Source organism: Mercenaria mercenaria, chromosome 17 (genome assembly GCF_021730395.1).
Source record: "Mercenaria mercenaria strain notata chromosome 17, MADL_Memer_1, whole genome shotgun sequence".
NCBI lineage: Eukaryota > Metazoa > Mollusca > Bivalvia > Venerida > Veneridae > Mercenaria > Mercenaria mercenaria.
This window is the reverse complement of record NC_069377.1, coordinates 52,250,963-52,270,064: the sequence shown is the minus strand read 5'-3', so window position 1 is coordinate 52,270,064 and position 19,102 is coordinate 52,250,963. Positions and strand designations below refer to the sequence as shown.

Here is a 19,102-nt window from a genome sequence, read left to right as displayed (position 1 = left end):
GACACTGAAACCCTCTTCTTTTAACAGTTTTGTACTGGCAAGTGGTGACATGAAATTTCTTGTGGACATGTTTTCAACTGGTCAGAAATTTAAGTAATGAGGTTAGTTGACAGCAGCCTCACTTAAAATTGTTCTCCATATGCATATGACAATGATGAAATTTGAAAATACCTCTACAGTTTCATACACACTGGATCCGCTGGTCACAACATCTTCTACCACCAAGCATACATCTCCCTTCTCATATTTTCCCTCGATCATTTTCTTGGTACCATAATCCTTAGCTTCTCGTCTACGTATCAACATCGGGACATCGTTATCAACTGACATCACCTGCAGCAACCAAGAATCATGCAAACAAAATGTTGTAAAATGCACACAAGTTTTGGAAGAAACATAAGCACTGTGTTACAAAGTAACACAAAATATCAGGAAAACACCTAAAACACAGCATACTGTTACATAAGGCCTAAAAAAACATTCTTTGTTTCCGTTAACATGCTAAAACAAGAGCACCGCCTTGTGGGTGCTGACGCTCATCTGATTTTTTTTGTGTAATAGAAATATTGTCCTACCCATGATTTTCTAAGTCTAAAAAGGGCCATCATTCTTGCAAAAAGCAGGATAGATTATGTTTCTTGATATACAGTGTCCACTTATGATGGTGAAAAACTGTTGCAAGTTTTAAAGCAATAGCTTTGATAGTTTATGAGAAAAGTTGACTTAAACATAATACTCAACCAAGAAAATGATTTTCTAAGTCCAAAAGGGGCAATAATTATTGCAAAAAGCAGGATGGAGTTATGTTCTTGCTGTACAGGGGCAGCTTATGATGGTGAACAAGTGTTGCAAGTTTCAAAGCAATAGCTTTGATAGTTTAAGAGAAAAAGTTGACCTTAACATAAAACTTAACCAAGAAATCTGATATTTTCTAAGTCCAAAAGGGGCCATAAATCTTGCAAAAAGCAGGACGGAGTTATGTTTCTTGCTGTACAGGGTCAACTTATGATGGTGAACAAGTGTTGCAAGTTTTTAAGCAATAGCTTTGATAGTTTAGGATAAAAGCTGACCTAAACATAAAACTTAACCAAGAAAACTGATTTTCTAAGTCCAAAAGGGGCAATAAATCTTGCAAAAAGCAAGATGGAGTTATGTTTCTTCATGTACAGGGTCTGCTTATGATGGTGAACAAGTATTCCAAGTTTCAAAGCAATAGCTTTGATAGTTTAGGAGAAAAGTTGACCTAAACATAAAACTTAACAAAGAAATCTGATATTTTCTAAGTACAAAAGGGGCCATAAATCTTGCAAAAAGCAAGATGGAGTTATGTTTCTTGCTATACAGGGTCAGCTTATGATGGTGAACAAGTATTCCAAGTTTCAAAGCAATAGCTTTGATAGTTTAGGAGAAAAGCTGACCTAAACATAAAACTTAACCAGGCAACGCCGATGCCGACGCTGACGCCGACAACCGCTCGAGTGATGACAATAACTCATCATTTTTTTTCAAAAAATCAGATGAGCTAAAAATTAGGGTAGGTAGGTCGGAAAAAAAATTTTCTTTAGATTTTTTTTTTATTGAGACTTTTTGGAAATTATTTTTTTGTCAAACAAGAGCACCGCCTTGCGGGTGCTGACGCTCATCTGATTTTTTTTGTGTAATAGAAATATTGTCCTACCCATGATTTTCTAAGTCTAAAAAGGGCCATCATTCTTGCAAAAAGCAGGATAGAGTTATGTTTCTTGATGTACAGTGTCCACTTATGATGGTGAAAAACTGTTGCAAGTTTTAAAGCAATAGCTTTGATAGTTTATGAGAAAAGTTGACTTAAACATAATACTCAACCAAGAAAATGATTTTCTAAGCCCAAAAGGGGCAATAATTATTGCAAAAAGCAGGATGGAGTTATGTTGCTTGCTGTACAGGGTCAGCTTATGATGGTGAACAAGTGTTGCAAGTTTCAAAGCAATAGCTTTGATAGTTTAAGAGAAAAGTTGACCTAAACATAAAACTTAACCAAGAAATCTGATATTTTCTAAGTCCAAAAGGGGCCATAAATCTTGCAAAAAGCAGGACAGAGTTATGTTTCTTGCTATACAGGGTCAACTTATGATGGTGAACAAGTGTTGCAAGTTTTAAAGCAATAGCTTTGATAGTTTAGGATAAAAGCTGACCTAAACATAAAACTTAACCAAGAAAACTGATTTTCTAAGTCCAAAAGGGGCAATAAATCTTGCAAAAAGCAAGATGGAGTTATGTTTCTTGATGTACAGGGTCTGCTTATGATGGTGAACAAGTATTCCAAGTTTCAAAGCAATAGCTTTGATAGTTTAGGAGAAAAGTTGACCTAAACATAAAACTTAACCAAGAAATCTGATATTTTCTAAGTACAAAAGGGGCCATAAATCTTGCAAAAAGCAAGATGGAGTTATGTTTCTTGCTATACAGGGTCAGCTTATGATGGTGAACAAGTATTCCAAGTTTCAAAGCAATAGCTTTGATAGTTTAGGAGAAAAGCTGACCTAAACATAAAACTTAACCAGGCAACGCCGACGCAGACGCCGACGCCGACGCCGACGCCGACAACCGCTCAAGTGATGACAATAACTCATCATTTTTTTTCAAAAAATCAGATGAGCTAAAAATGAATACAAATAAGGGGTTATGCCTTTAGAGCATCAGTATGTTGATTTCAAACATCAATGACCATGTTTAAAGCATAAAAAGTGCAGTTTTGCAACTTTTTGTTAAAAGTTGAAAAAAAATATTCTCGAAGGCCATAAAAACATTTAGGGTTGGGCCAAAAATTTAGGGTAGGTCGGGATACCAGAAACAAACAATTTTTTTTTACGCCTAATAACAATGAGTAGGAAAACATCTGAGGCTTAGTGTAGTTTTACATACAAATAATATCATATCTGAGTGTTGCATTTAAAGGTGGATAATCAGATTTTGGCCATGTAACGGATTTGTTCGAAACTTTAGCATCTGATCATTTACACTCATTTATGTTCACTTAACACTTAATACAAATTAGATTTTCACTGGAGGTATTTTTAAAATTTCATTTTGCTATCCTGGTTGCCCAACCAAGATAGAGTTATTTTATCATAAGTATAAATTTGATAAACATACTTTGCCTAAGGAAATGTATAAATATTAGACATATTGTAATATATTTGTAAAATATTTGCATTAAAAATTATGTATTTAGATGGAATTCATTAGAAACGCAAGTTTGAAAAATTATTATTACCTCCCTTTGCCTATCTTGGTTGCGCAACCAAGATAGATTGGAAATAAATGAAATCAGAAGCAACACACAGCTTTTAAACTTGCATTTTGGTTCAGATTGTTCAATAGTTGATATGTCTATCAAATGCAAATGTAAAACTAGACATTGTATCGAAATAAAAAGAAATACCCAGCTTTTTATATTCTTTCATATTAAAGGGGAGTAATTTCAAAATTTTATAAAAATAATAAAATGTACATTTCAAATAGGAATCTAACTCTATGTAATCGGTCTTTTTGTTCCTTAAATAATTCTCTACCAGAATATACAAAAAGTAAAAAATGTCATTAAATGTTGTTTAAATGTGACTGACCACCTTTAAATATATCAAAATGTTCTGATGTGTACAAAACACAGACAAGAGTTCTTTTAAAGTCTAGATATACTGTTAAAGGAAATGACATTTAATCATGACAAACTATATATTTAACAACAAGAGCACCGCCTTGCGGGTGCTGACGCTCATCTGATTTTTTTTGTATAATAGAAATATTGTCCTACCCATGATTTTCTAAGTCTAAAAAGGGCCATCATTCTTGCAAAAGGCAGGATAGAGTTATGTTTCTTGATGTACAGTGTCCACTTATGATGGTGAAAAACTGTTGCAAGTTTTAAAGCAATAGCTTTGATAGTTTATGAGAAAAGTTGACTTAAACATAATACTCAACCAAGAAAATGATTTTCTAAGTCCAAAAGGGGCAATAATTATTGCAAAAAGCAGGATGGAGTTATGTTGCTTGCTGTACAGGGTCAGCTTATGATGGTGAACAAGTGTTGCAAGTTTCAAAGCAATAGCTTTGATAGTTTAAGAGAAAAAGTTGACCTAAACATAAAACTTAACCAACAAATCTGATATTTTCTAAGTCCAAAAGGGGCCATAAATCTTGCAAAAAGCAGGATGGAGTTATGTTTCTTGCTGTACAGGGTCAGCTTATGATGGTGAACAAGTGTTGCAAGTTCTAAAGCAATAGCTTTGATAGTTTAGGATAAAAGCTGACCTAAACATAAAACTTAACCAAGAAAACTGATTTTCTAAGTCCAAAAGGGGCAATAATTCTTGCAAAAAGCAAGATGGAGTTATGTTTCTTCATGTACAGGGTCTGCTTATGATGGTGAACAAGTATTCCAAGTTTCAAAGCAATAGCTTTGATAGTTTAGGAGAAAAGTTGACCTAAACATAAAACTTAACCAAGAAATCTGATATTTTCTAAGTACAAAAGGGGCCATAAATCTTGCAAAAAGCAAGATGGAGTTATGTTTCTTGCTATACAGGGTCAGCTTATGATGGTGAACAAGTATTCCAAGTTTCAAAGCAATAGCTTTGATAGTTTAGGAGAAAAGCTGACCTAAACATAAAACTTAACCAGGCAACGCCGATGCCGACGCCGACAACCGCTCAAGTGATGACAATAACTCATCATTTTTTTTCAAAAAATCAGATGAGCTAAAAATTCTAGCATATACTAACTGATGCAATAGGCAAAGCAGTGTATGGCACTCCACAGATGGAAACAAACTTTTGAGCATTTTTCGCTGTCTCCCATAGTACTTGTGAAACTTCACGCTGAAATATAGTAAGTGTATACTTATTACCTATCTGCTCTGCTGAAATAATTTACATCTTATAAAGCTTTAAAATTCACAACCAGACAGACAAAATATATTTAAAAAGGCTGTTTACTTTCATTAAGAAATAAACAGATTCTTTTCGGAGTTCATGCAAAATGAACGCTAGAATATGTTTGACAAATTCACAAATTGCGCTAGTAATTAAAAGTTAATTTGGCAAACTTCTTCTTTTGTTCATTTCTCTTGAAGTCTGAAAAGATTTCTTATATTTAATTATTTACACTGTATTTCCTTCCCATCTGTTAACAGGGCTCTTAGTGTTAACAGCACATACTTTGTTGCATTCATTATTAGAAATCAGCTTCCCAGTCATTCAGACCACCAGACACCACGACTACATGAGGACTTTGCCAAAACAGCGGCATGTTTTCACTTAACAGTGTTATTGTAACTTTGACGCCTATCTCCCTGAGGTTCAAGCATATTAAACATAACAATTTTAACAGAATGAATAGGGAGAATGTAAATTTCTACATTTATTTTACATTAATCATAGAGAACACTGTTACAATTCTATTGGCTTTTCTTTTCAAAGTGCCCGCTCGCTTACTTATCTGTTGGGTTTACCATAGCACCAACACAATTTTAGGTCATATGGTGACTTTCCAGCTTTGATAGCAGAGGAAGACCCAAGAAAGATCCACTGACCTTCCGTAAACTAGCTGGATGACTTCCTCACAATCATGAAGAATTCAAAGCTGCGAGTGAGGCTCGAACCCATATAGATGAGGGGCAAGTGATTTGAAGTAAGTGACCTTAACCACCTGGCAACGGAGGCCACTACCCACCCATTTAGCTCAATAGGGAGAGCGCATATGTACGGATCGCAAGGTCATGAGTTTGATCCCCGGGCAGAGTGTATGTTCTCCGTGACGATTTGATAAAAGACATTATGTCTGAAATCAAGCGTCTTCCACCTCTGATTCATGTGGGGAAGTTGGCATTTACTTGCGGAGAATAGGTATATACTGGTACAGAATCCAGGAACACTGGTTAGCTTAATTGCTTGTCGTTACATAACTTACATACTGTTGAAAAACAGCCTTAAACCCAAAAGAAACAATGTCTTTTCAAAGTCACTCTACCTGGAAAGTTCATGATCACTGCAAGGTTTAAAGTGCAAAACATATCGCTTGGCAGAAGTTGATCAAGTCATTACAAGTGATGTTCATTTTACTTTATGACTATGACTACCTACTGGACATAAAATCAGTAATGGCTCTCATTTGGGACTTGAATACATGGCCTCTTCCCACAGTAGTTGCAACTTGCTCTACACTACACCCATGTGCAGCATGATATTTACTACTTTAATAGTGCACACATATCACAGATCAATGAAGTTTTGAGCCATGTTGAAAATATTGCACATAGAAATTCAAAATATGCTGTTTCTTCAAACCAAAAAAAGTTTTTGTTTATTGTGTGCAAAAGTTTTGACATGACCAACAATTTCTGTTGGAGTACGTGTATTGAGTTACAGACCGACAATTTATACTTTTCCTCCATTTTTATGGACCGATTTTTTTCGTTTTTTCACTTCATGAATCGGTCTGAAAAGTCAAAAATCGGTCCAAAACCGACAAACCGGCAAATTTCCGAAGCCCTGCTTATGAAGTCAATGAGGTTTACTTGTTGCTTACAGTATTTGTTGCTTACAGTATGTTTCTGAGCGATCATAGCATATATGCCACTTTGTCCAGCCATGCTTTCTCTGTGACACAAAATCTAGTAAAATGATGCAAGTTTTCATGCATCAGAATATAAACTCCATAAACTAAGACCTTGCTGAAAACTGTGCTAAAAAAAGTATATAGGAAACATCATGTAGCCTTGTGGCCGGTAATATGGCGCAGTTAAGTCTTTTTGATTTGCTAAAAATATTAAAATACCTACTTTTTCACCAAAATGTGAATTCATTATAAAAACAAACAACACATGATTTATCATACTGATTTTCAAGCAAATATAATGTTGAACACAATCCTTCTCCGTGCTCTGATTACATTGCCGGTAATACGGCGCACAAGGACGTAGTCGTGTGCAATGTGTAATAATTATAAGTCATATAAAACAGTTTTTTAGCTACTGCTTCATACAATATGTATATTTTTAAGTGTTTTTTAGTAATTCTAGTAGGGATCAGTAGTACAGGAGTGATCTCAAGTGATAAAAACATTACAGTAGTCTAAAATAATGCAACACGGTGTCTAAAATTACACAATAAAACAACATGACAATAACATCTAAACACTAGTTTGCATGCTTAATATTTGCAGAATTAAGATTATTCAAACCAATTTGCGCCGTATAATACAGTGGTATGCATGTTTTTGTTGTAGTGGAAACATATGATCAATGTCATTCCAAAGTCTAATGATGTGCAGTGTAAAATAAACACTTGCTTAAAATTTCTATGGCTGACCATTCATGTACTTCAGCAAATTTGCCACAAACGCATATTTTACATGTATTTTCAATGGCAACATCATTTGCACCATATTACCGCCCGCGCCATATTACTGGCTTTTGTGATACAGAGTGTATTTCTCTTGTACACTGTATGTCAGAAACAAAAAAAAACAACAACAAGGCAATCAGTAGTGTTCAATATCTTAAGTTTACGAGTGTCACATTTTTTGATAACTTCTCATCAACTATTTGTTGAACATGTTGAAAAAAGTGCAGGGAAACCTGTAAGAGTCAATGAGACGTAAACTGACTGGATAAAAAGGTTATGTTTACAATAATAAAATTGGTGTCAAAATCAAGCAATATTAATACAATATTAATCTGAAGAAAAACTGTAATAAATTGGATTGGATAAGCCTATAATATAAATAGTCCAACTAATTTGACACAATCCTAGAAAATATTAAGATAATTTTTTCTTATGGGCAATATCCCACTCGCGTCAAACACTAGAAAGACCGAAACAGTTGAAGCAACTTCCAATGAAATTTTCATCACTGCCGACGCTTAACATGATATAGGTTTAAATGCAGATTATTTCAAGAATTGGCCATAACTTCAAATAAAACTTACATGTATCGAAAGGGGATTCAATTCCTCATTGATTTATGTAAATTTTATCAAATAATATCCAAAATTACGAATTTTCTGGTGATTTAAACCCATGTATGTACTGTACACATGAGCAATTAATGTTTACCGTACGCCAATATGTGCAAGCGATAAAACTAATAACTTATCAGGACCGTTTACTGTGATTTATCCTCCATTATTTTGGTCCTTCAAAGTTTTGACGTTTAGATTGCCTCGTCACAAATATAAAACAATCTGAATGTCGAATTATTTTGACTAATAATATAAACTGCTATTTTTATGTGTCTGAAATGCTGTCTCTACCTGTAATCTACCTGTATCCAGGGCCGTAGTATTAGCCTAAGCTTTAATGGCCCCTCTTGTCAAGTTCCTCATCATACAATCCTCTTCTCTAAATAAGTATTTTTAACAGTGTTCTCATACTGTGCTTAGTAACAACTACTCTTGAAATTCTCAGTATTCCAGTTCTCTTCATTTAGTAGGCATTTAAACTGATTTAGATTAGTTTCAGAAATTGTTTCTTCTGACAAATTATTCCAACAAGAGGACCATGATGGTCCTGAATCGCTCACCTCTTCCCACATGACCCAGTTTTGAGTATGACATCGTTTTTTCTATTATTTGACATAGTGACCTAGTTTTTGAGCTCATGTGACCCAGTTTTGAACTTGACCTAGATATTATCAAGATAAAAATTCTGACCAATTTTCAAGAAGATCCATTGAAAAATATGGTCTCTAGAGAGGTCACAAGGTTTTTCTATTATTTGACCTATTGACCTAGTTTTCGAAGGTACGTGACCCTGTTTTGAATTTACCTAGATATCATCAAGGTGAACATTCTCACTAATTTTCATGAAGATCTCATGAAAAATATGGCCTCTAGAGAGGTCACAAGGTTTTTCTATTTTATACCTACGCCTAGTTTCAAAACTGACCTAGATATCATCAAGGTGAACACTCAGATCAATTTTCATGAAGATCCATTGAAAAAATAGGGCCCTCTAGAGAGGTCAAAAGATTTTTAAATAATTTTAGACCTACTGACCTAGTTTTTGACCGCAACTGACCCGTTTCCAAATTTTGACCTAGATATCATCAAGATGAACATTAAGACCAACTTTCATACAGATCCCATGAAAAGTATGGCCTCTAGAAAAGGTCACACTTTTTTTTTATTATTTGACCTATGACCTAGTTTTTTAAGGCACGTGACCCAGTTTCAAACTTGACCTAGATATCATCAAGGTGACATTCTGACCAATTTTATGGAGATCCATTCACAAGTATGGCCTCTAGACAGGTCAAAAGGGTTTTTTTATTTTTAGACCTACTGACCAGTTTTTTGACCGCACATGACCCTGTTTCGAACTTGACCTAGATATCTCAAGATAAACATTCAGAACAACTTTCATACAGATCCCATGAAAAATATGGCCTTTAGAGAGGTCAACAAGGTTTTCTATTATTTGACCTACTGACCTAGTTTTTGATGGCACATGACCCATTTTCGAAACTGATCTAGATATCATCAAGATGAACATTCAGACCAACTTTCATACAGATCCCATGAAAATATGGCCTCAGAGAGGTCACAATTTTTTTTCTATTATTTGACCTACTTACCTAGTTTTTGTCGGCACGTGACCACTTTCGAACTTGACCTAGAAAATCATCAAGGTGAACATTCTGACCAATTTTCATGAAAAATCTCATGAAATATATGGCCTCTAGAGAGGTCACAAGGTTTTTCTTTTTTTAAAGACCTATGACCTAGTTTTTGAACCCCCACATGACCCAGTTTCGAGCTTGACCTAGATATCATCAAGATGAACATTCAGAACAACTTTCATACAGATCCCATGAAAAATGGGGCCTTTTAGAGAGGGTCACAAGGTTTTTCTATTATTTGACCTACTGACCTAGTTTTTGACGGCACATGACCCAGTTTCGAACTTGATCTAGATATTATCAAGATGAAGGTTCTGACCAATTTTCATGAAGATCTTGTGAAATATATGGCCTCTAGAGAGGTCACAAAATTTTTCTATTTTTAGACCTACTGACCTAGTTTTTGAAGGCACGTGACCCAGTTTCAAACTTGACCTAGATATCATCAAGATGAACATTCTGACCAACTTTCATAAAGATCCCATAAAAAATGTGACCTCTAGAGTGGTCACAAGCAAAAGTTTACGGACGCACGCACGCACGCACGGACGACGGACACCGCGCGATCACAAAAGCTCACCTTGTCACTTTGTGACAGGTGAGCTAAAAAGCAATTGATCTCTGGCTGAAGGAATTTAATCTCATATTATGTTTACACTTTTTGCTTTTAAACTTCAGATAATGTCCACGCAAATTCGTCCTGAGCCAATGAAAACAAATTGTCCCACTTCAAATCATCAAGATTGTGAACTGATTTATAAATCTGGATCACATCGGCACATCCTTCGAATCCAGAGTCACAAACCAAGTTTCAACCTCTGTTCATAAAGAAAATTTGCAACGATCCAAACGAGCTTAGTGCCCTTCTTTCTGAATGTCTTCTAATTTCTTTAAAATGTTTCTTTAATTATGGAGAACAATGCATGATCCGTATTCAAGATGGCCTTATCAAAGTTTATTCAGAGGGAATTTAAATTTCTTCATCAAGTATTTCAAATGACCTGTAGATTAATCCTAATATTTTTTTGAGCTTTATTTGTAATATTTGTAATGTGTTCATCAAAAGTTAAACATTCATCAAATGTAACCCCTAGATCTTCCTCGGAAGGCACTTGCTCTACTCTTACGTAATTTCCATCTGATGCTCTCATGCCAGTCATGGTATACTATAGGTGAACTTATCATTGTTTGATCCTAAATGTAAAACTTTACACTTTTTTTGCATTAAACGTTAATTTCCATTCTTCACTCCAATCATGCACACAGCCCATCTAAATCTGACTGCAATTGTTCACAGGCCTCAATGGTTGCCACTTGAGAAAAGCTTAAATTTGTATACTGGGTATACCAATTACCATGAGTCTTTTATTCAGTGTACTCTATTTATAACAAAACAATTGTATGAATGGATAAATTTTATTCTGTTTAATAATTAATTTATAATTTAGCTTTAGACTTTTGGCAAAAAAATCACCAAAACACCAGGTAAAAGTTCCACTATTGTCATTCAAAGAACAGAGGTGGGAAATTTTAGCATTTTCTAGCATATACCTATTACCGTGAATTTCAACTTTCAATCTAAAGAAGTTGTTAAATTGATCTAAGACAAAGGAAGCATTTCTATTTTACAATAGGCCAAACTAAATATGAAACAGATATGGCAGAAATAAGCAACTTCATCGAAAATTTGCAGAGAAAAATTGCAACGATTAACCATAATGACCAGTCATGCACTTAGCTAAATTCCTTAATTTCTGGGATCAGTGTGAAATAAAAAGAAAGACACTCCAATTTTCAAATATAGTTTTGCTAAAAATCTAAGCACATTAAGCATGAATAATGAGAGAAAAAATGTAAAGCGCTTTCATGTTAAATGTCAAAACGGGACATTCACGGTAATATGTATATCCCGGTAATTGGTATACCCAGTAGCCTGGTTTCTCATGATACCGGGGTACTTAACATGTGCAGAATGAACGAAACTAAAGAAACCAATTCACCTCAGTTTTTTATTTCTTTGCTGCTTCCTACATCCTTCCTCATTATTATAATGAATAGAAAACTTTAATTATCTGGTTATTGTTTATTAATTCCCGACGAGTATGATGCCCTGTTGAAATCTGACAAGTCAAAGTTGTTTCCCATGATACCGGTGTAATCATAAACAAGAGGACCATGATGGTCCTGAATCGCTCATCTCTTCCCACATGATCCAGTTTTGAGTATGACGTCGTTTTTTCTATTATTTAACATAGTGACCTAGTTTTTGAGCTCATGTGACCCAGTTTTAAACTTGACCTAGGTATTATCAAGATAAAAATCTTGACCAATTTTCATGAAGATCCATTGAAAAATATGGTCTCTAGAGAGGTCACAAGGTTTTTCTATTATTTGACCTATTGACCTAATTTTTTAAGGCATGTGACCCAGTTTCGAACTTGACCTAGATATCATCAAGGTGAACATTCTGACTAATTTTCATGAAGATCCATTCAAGGGTATGGCCTCTAGAGAGGTCACAAGGTTTTTCTATTTCAAGACCTACTGACGTAGTTTTTGATCACAGTTGACCCAGTTTCAAACTTGACCTAGATATCATCAAGATGAACATTCAGACCAACTTTCATACAGATCCCATGAAAAATATGGCCTCTAGAGAGGTCACCACTTTTTTTTTTTTTTTATTATTTGACCTACTGACCTACTTTTTGATGCAAGTGACCCACTTTCGAACTTGACCTAGATATCATCAAGATGAACATTCTGACCAATTTTTATGGAGATCCATTCACAAGTATGGCCTCTAGAGAGGTCACAAAGTTTTTCTATTTTTAGACCTACTGACCTAGTTTTTGACCGCACATGACCCTGTTTCGAACTTGACCTAGATATCATCAAGATGAACATTCAGACCAACTTTCATGAAGATCCATTGAAAAATATGGCCTTTAGAGAGGTCACAAAGTTTTTCTATTATTTGACCTACTGACTTAGTTTATGATGGCATGTGACCCACTTTAAAAGTAGAGCTAGATATCATCAAGATGAACATTCAGACCAACTTTCATACAGATCCCATGGAAAATATGGCCTCTAGAGAGATCACAAGGTTTTTCTATTATTTGACCTACTGACTTAGTTTTTGAAGGCACGTGACCCACTTTCGAACTTGACCTAGATATCATCAAGGTGAACATTCTGACAAATTTTCATGAAGATTTCATGAAATATATGGCCTCTAGAGAGGTCACAAGGTTTTTCTATTTTTAGACCTACTAACCTAGTTTTTGACCGCACGTGACCCAGTTTCGAACTTGACCTAGATATCATCAAGATGAACATTCAGACCAACTTTCATACAGATCCCATGAAAAATATGGCCTTTAGAGAGGTCACAAGGTTTTTCTATTATTTGACCTACTGACCTAGTTTTTGACGGCACGTGACCCAGTTTCAAACTTGGCCTAGATATCATCAAGGTGAACGTTCTGACCAATTTTCATGAAGATCTTGTGAAATATATGGCCTCTAGAAAGGTCACAAGTTTTTTTCTATTTTTAGACCTACTGACCTAGTTTTTGACCGCACATGACCCAGTTTCGAACTTGACCTAGATATCATCAAGATGAAAATTCAGACCAACTTTCATACAGATCCCATGAAAAATATGGCCTTTAGAGAGGTCACAAGGTTTTTCTATTATTTGACCTACTGACCTAGTTTTTGAAGGCATGTGACCCAGTTTCGAACTTGACCTAGATATCATCAAGATGAACGTTCTGACCAACTTTCACGAAGATCTTGTGAAATATATGGCCTCTAGAGAGGTCACAAGGTTTTTCTATTTTTAGACCTACTGACCTAGTTTTTGACCGCACGTGACCCAGTTTCGAACTTGACCTAGATATCATCAAGATGAACATTCTGACCAATTTTCATGAAGATCCATTCAAAATTATGACCTCTAGAGAGGTCACAAGGTTTTTCTATTTTTAGACCTACTGACCTAGTTTTTGATGGCACGTGACCCAGTTTCGAACTGGACCTAGATATCATCAAGGTGAACATTCTGACCAACTTTCATAAAGATCCCATGAAAAATGTGACCTCTAGAGTGGTCACAAGCAAAAGTTTACGGACGGACGGACACACAGACTGACGGACGACGGACACCGCGCGATCACAGAAGCTCACCTTGTCACTTTGTGACAGGTGAGCTAAAAAGTGTCAACTATGGAAAGCCTGATACACAATGATATTAATATTTCTCAATACTTCAGGTAAGTTTAAAGAGTAACAAAGTTATCTTGTGAGAATATACATTAAAATCTTTTTTAAATGACAGACCCATATATATATCAACTGGGGCTTAATTGGGTATCATTATATTTTACATATTGCTGTAATTCCATTAATTTTGCCTTAACGGCTTGCCATACTTTCATTTCTAAGAAATGACCTAAATTTAGAAACAACATGGCTTCCGGTTTGGTGACGTCATCAGCATTCTGTCAGACGTTATTTTCGCTAAAAATTCCAGATGATAAAAATTGTTTACAGGAGATACAGATGTTTTTTTGACACATGGGGTGGGGACCAAAGGTGAAAAAATCATGTTTCAGAAGTTTTTAATTAAAAGGTAAATAAATCACCAGTAATCCTTACATTTTCACAAAATAATGTGCGATACGGAAGAGTGGCTTCGGGTTTACTCTGCTAATTATGTCAACATCCAGCAGGCGGGGCTAACATAAAAGTCTCGCGAGAAAACTGTTTACACCGGTATCATGGAAGCCCCAGTACCATGAGAAAGGAGTATACATCATGCACAAATTTTTTAACTATGTCACTGAAAGAATCACATTTTATTGGTCATTTCTCAATTTTGGGGCATCTGATGGGTTCATTACTTATAATGGAAGTCTATGAAAAAAATAATAACAGTGCCTGACCATGTACAATGAGCACTGCTTAAAAATTTGAATCGCGAAAACAAATGACAAAGCAATATTTTACCATAAGCTTTGGATAAGAGACAATGACACGCAGATCAAAATATGCAGGTGACTGAATCCCACTTTTCAGTTTAAAGTCTCCAAACTTTACACCTTCGATGTCAAATAGTTTTAGGATTAAATCTTCTAACCGACTTTCCACTTGCATTTTGGTTTCGGTTTGCGGAAGGGGCTATATTCCGTACCATGGTACGATATTCCGTGCGGCCAGTAGCCAGGCCCAGATGTGCTCCGCAAAGTACAATTTTAACACCTGACACCATTGGTCCAAGTCTATATATAGAAACAAAATACCAGAGACCGAAACTTTGCACTAGTGTCTTAATAGCCCAAGATATTGTCATCACAGTCAAAGCTGTCCAGAAACTACTAGAACAACTAAATCCACACGAAGCCGATGGCCAAGACGAAATTAAACCACGAATACTTAAAGAACTGCTAAAAAGAAATTGCACCTATTCTTACTACCATCTTAAACGTATCCTACAGTACTGGAACTATTCCTGAATAATGGAGAAACAGCAGAAGTTAGCACATTCTATACAATTAACTCACACTGTACTAGTATATTAATTATATGTTTGTCAATTTCCCCTTTACTTATGTGCTTCCATTTTTTACAGGTTTGTACTTATATATGCTAAGTGCATGCATTTAAGTTTGTTTTAATCATATAACTATGTCATTCTTAACCCCTGCAACGTAAATGTTTTTAAATGCTTTAACTATCCGCTTATCTTTCCTTTAAGCCGTTTTATTCTTATTATTTTCTGTTTTCTGTTGTTTGTCGGGAAATAGCTCATGAGCTAATGTTATTTGTTATACGACGTAAAATAAAGTTTCTTGTAAAAAGGAGTAACAAGCACGACGTATCAAATTACAATACAGGCCAATCTCATTCACTTGCATATCCGTTCTAGAACATATCATCACCAGCTACATAATGCATCATGCAGAGAATCCTTACCAACTGCAGCATTGATTTAGAAAACACCAAAAGCTCGAGACACGTTACTTCCGGTGTTCATTGACGATATATCCAAAAATCTTGAAGAAGGAAAATAGGCGCAGATATCCTCGTAGTGGGCTTTGCTAAAGCGTTCGATAAGGTCTGCCGCGGCATGCTGATACGCAAGCTCCACCACTAGCTCCACCACTATGTGAAAACAAAGAAACGGATACAGCCAAAGTCAAGTGGTCAGATCAAGTCAGTGCCCAGTCTGGCGTTCCACAGGAGTCAGTGCTTGGTCTGAGCGTCTTCCTCTATTATATAAATGACATCCAGGAGGGACTCCAGTCCACTGTAAGACTCTTTGCTGATGATGTCATCACCTATCTAGTAGTTGAAAATGACCAGGACCCGATTTCACGAAAATACTTAAGTAATTACTTAGTTAAGTCTGTTATTTCAAAACGGTGCTAATTATGATATGGTTATTAGTATTTGTCTGCAATACTTATTTCATTCACGCAAATATGGTATTTCTATTTAGACACGATATAACGAACTTAAGTATCTGCTAGTTCTATATCATCGTTCTCAGTAAAATACAGAATTGTGTTTTGATCTACGAAATAGTCATGTACGGTTCTGATATAGATGAAAAAGTCAACACTGAAGACGCATGAAGGGTAAAAAAACAAACATATGAAATAACAGACTTAGCTAAGCAATTACTTAAGTTTTTTCGTAAAAGTGGAGCCTGTAAAACACTTAAGCATGATTGAGATTTACTAGCCAACTGGGAAAGAAACTGGAGAATGGAATTCCATCCAAACAAATGTAATGTCTTATTCATCTCAAGAAAGAAAAAAAACGTATCAGAAACAAATATCATCTCACAGTTTAACATTCTAACTCTGCCAAATACCTTGGGTGCACAGTCAACACCATCCTTGACTGGGGTCAATATATTTTCACGATAACAACAAAGGCAAACAACACCCTTGGATTCTTAAGAAGAAACCTGAACATCGCCCCTTCAAAGACAAAAGAGACAGCATATGAAGCCATGGTTAGACCAACAGTGGAATGTGCAAGCTGTGTCTGGGTTCCATACGAGAAAGGCGACATACAGAAAATAGAAATGATACAAAGGAGGAGTGAAAGATTTGTCATACACCGATAGGACTACTGTTCAAGTGTCACAGAAATACTGGAAGATCTTAATAACAAAAACAAAAAACAATCATGATGTACAAAATTATAAATCAGGTAATTTCCATAAGTCAGTAAAAAATCCTTCATAAACATCTTAAACAGTCTAGTGCAAACTCTACATGGTTCCATATGCTAGCTCCACCTTCAGACAACAGTCCTTCTTTCCCAGTACCATCCGGGAGTGGAACCAGCTGCTACCGTACATCCAGTCAGCCGGCTCGGCCGAGGTCTTTAAGAGTAAACTCGCCACACTCTTTTTCTAACTTCTGTCCTTTGCTTTTAACTGTACTATTCTAACTTTTAACGTTATTCTTCCCCTTTTGCGTAACCTCATGGTAGAAGATTCAGTTACTTGAATGTGGCCAGTGATGGTGGAAGAATAAGAAGAAGAAGTGTCCAGTAACCGGATCTTGACTATGTTATAGTCCAGTTATCACCAATGTAGATCTATGGTATTTATATATATGCAAAGAAAATACTATAATAAGTTAGGTTATCAAAATGTAATGAAACCATAACATATTCTCTTATATTGTTCTTAAAACGAAGTCTCATTTTATTTGCTATTGCTTATGGAAGCATGGAGATATCATGGATTTTAAAAGGAGGAAGAGACATCCGATTTTTTCCAACTTCAAAATCAGATAACATGTTGAGGGAGTATAGATGACGATCTTGCCTATTAGCTCTCTTTTTGCGCGTTTATATTAACTCTCAGAGGTGAAATATAACAAAACGAACTTATTTTGATGGATCATTTAATTATCCAGCCTTAAAGATTTAGTAGGGTGATAGCAAAACGAGAGGCATATACATTTCAAGAGGTAGACACTCATAATAGTATAACAAATATAAAATTGTTGGCAAATGTTTAAAGCTTGTGGTTCTGAAAAAAATATTTTCTCAAATTTGGGCGAGCCAAGAAAGACAATTTTCAGTAACTTAAATCACCCATTGGATTAATGTTCAAAGTCCAATAGTGAAAAGGAAAGTGCATCAGTGTATTTGGAGTGTAGACAGTGACTGAGTACTTTGATGTGTATAAAAAAATCATTGTTGGTGATAGTGGTTTTCTAGGCTTGATTGATTGGTATAGTATTAATCTTTATAAACACAGATCTGTCACCGCTGTTATTCACAATACATTTTAAAAAAAGTGTTTGTTTTTCATTACATCAAAGAACGAAAATCGTACCGGACCAACACCAGAACAAACAAGACGACCAAACTAAACATACAACAATAACCTGGTTCAAGGCATGCATTCTCCGGGAGCCCGCCCGCTTAATTAGCCCAATAGGGAGAGCGTTGGTCTACGGATCGCGGGGTGGCGTGACGATTTGATAAAAGACATTGTGTCTAAAATCATTCGTCCTCCACCTCTGATAATTCATGTGGGGAAGTTGGCAGTTACTTGAGGAGAACAGGTTTGTACTAGTACAGAATCCAGGAACACTGGTTAGGTTAACTACCTGCCGTTACATGATTGAAATACTGTTGAAAAACGGCGTTAAACCCAAAACAAAAACAAAACAAACAAACAAAAAGCATTCGCCGGGTGATTCCGAAACAATTAACACAAAAGCCAGCTTACGAGAAGGAAGTAAAACCATTACTTCGTTCTTGACAAAATTATGACATTTAACAAAAGAGTTCGAATATTCCTGTGTAATTTTATATTAATGTTGCATTTCTGACACTTTTCAGTAGATATACCAGCAAATTGACTGCATTTTGTGACTTAAGGATGTAGGAACGAATTTATTCTAACGTTAAAAATTTTTCATACTCTGTCAACTTGAAGAACATTAGTTTCCAAGATAAACAAGAGAAGAAAAAACACAGGTCACCAAACTCGTTTTTATTTTATAGGGCATTTTCTTCACCCACTGTTTAAGCATTTCTGAATACTTGTAAAATTGAAAAAATGGTGGTATTTCATAAAACATATAATATCCCACTTAATATCATAGGATTTCAGGTCTTACAGGTTATTATGAAAACGAGGTGATGTCAGTACTATATAAGTATAAATGTCAATAACAAATCTCTTTCATTTTTACATGTTGACATAATTACCCCACCAACTTTATTTTCAATGGAAAAAAACGTATTTAGATCTACAAAACAAATTCTGACGTTCAGATTTTCAATGACACACAAAAATGCTTCAAAATGGAAATAAAAAAGTAGGGGTCTCCGTGCATCTAAGAGATTTATTAAGAAAAAAAACTGTTAAAAAATGGTAAATTTTGATATTTTTTGT

At 35.4% G+C, this 19,102-nt stretch overlaps 1 protein-coding gene across 2 annotated transcripts in view; it reads right to left on the bottom strand.

Moving 5' to 3' along the window:
- LOC123536315 (uridine 5'-monophosphate synthase-like) overlaps window positions 1-14,842 on the bottom strand; it is a 36,136-nt gene extending 21,294 nt beyond the window's left edge. For both annotated transcript variants that reach the window (XM_053528164.1, XM_053528165.1), the window contains exons 1-3: window positions 14,677-14,842; window positions 4,764-4,859; window positions 172-333 (exon numbers count right to left, since the gene is read on the bottom strand). In XM_053528164.1, the coding sequence (XP_053384139.1) occupies window positions 172-333; window positions 4,764-4,859; window positions 14,677-14,823 (405 nt within the window). In that variant the 5' untranslated portion in view covers window positions 14,824-14,842. The remainder of the gene's footprint in view (window positions 1-171; window positions 334-4,763; window positions 4,860-14,676) is intronic.
- Between the last annotated feature and the right edge of the window lie 4,260 nt (window positions 14,843-19,102).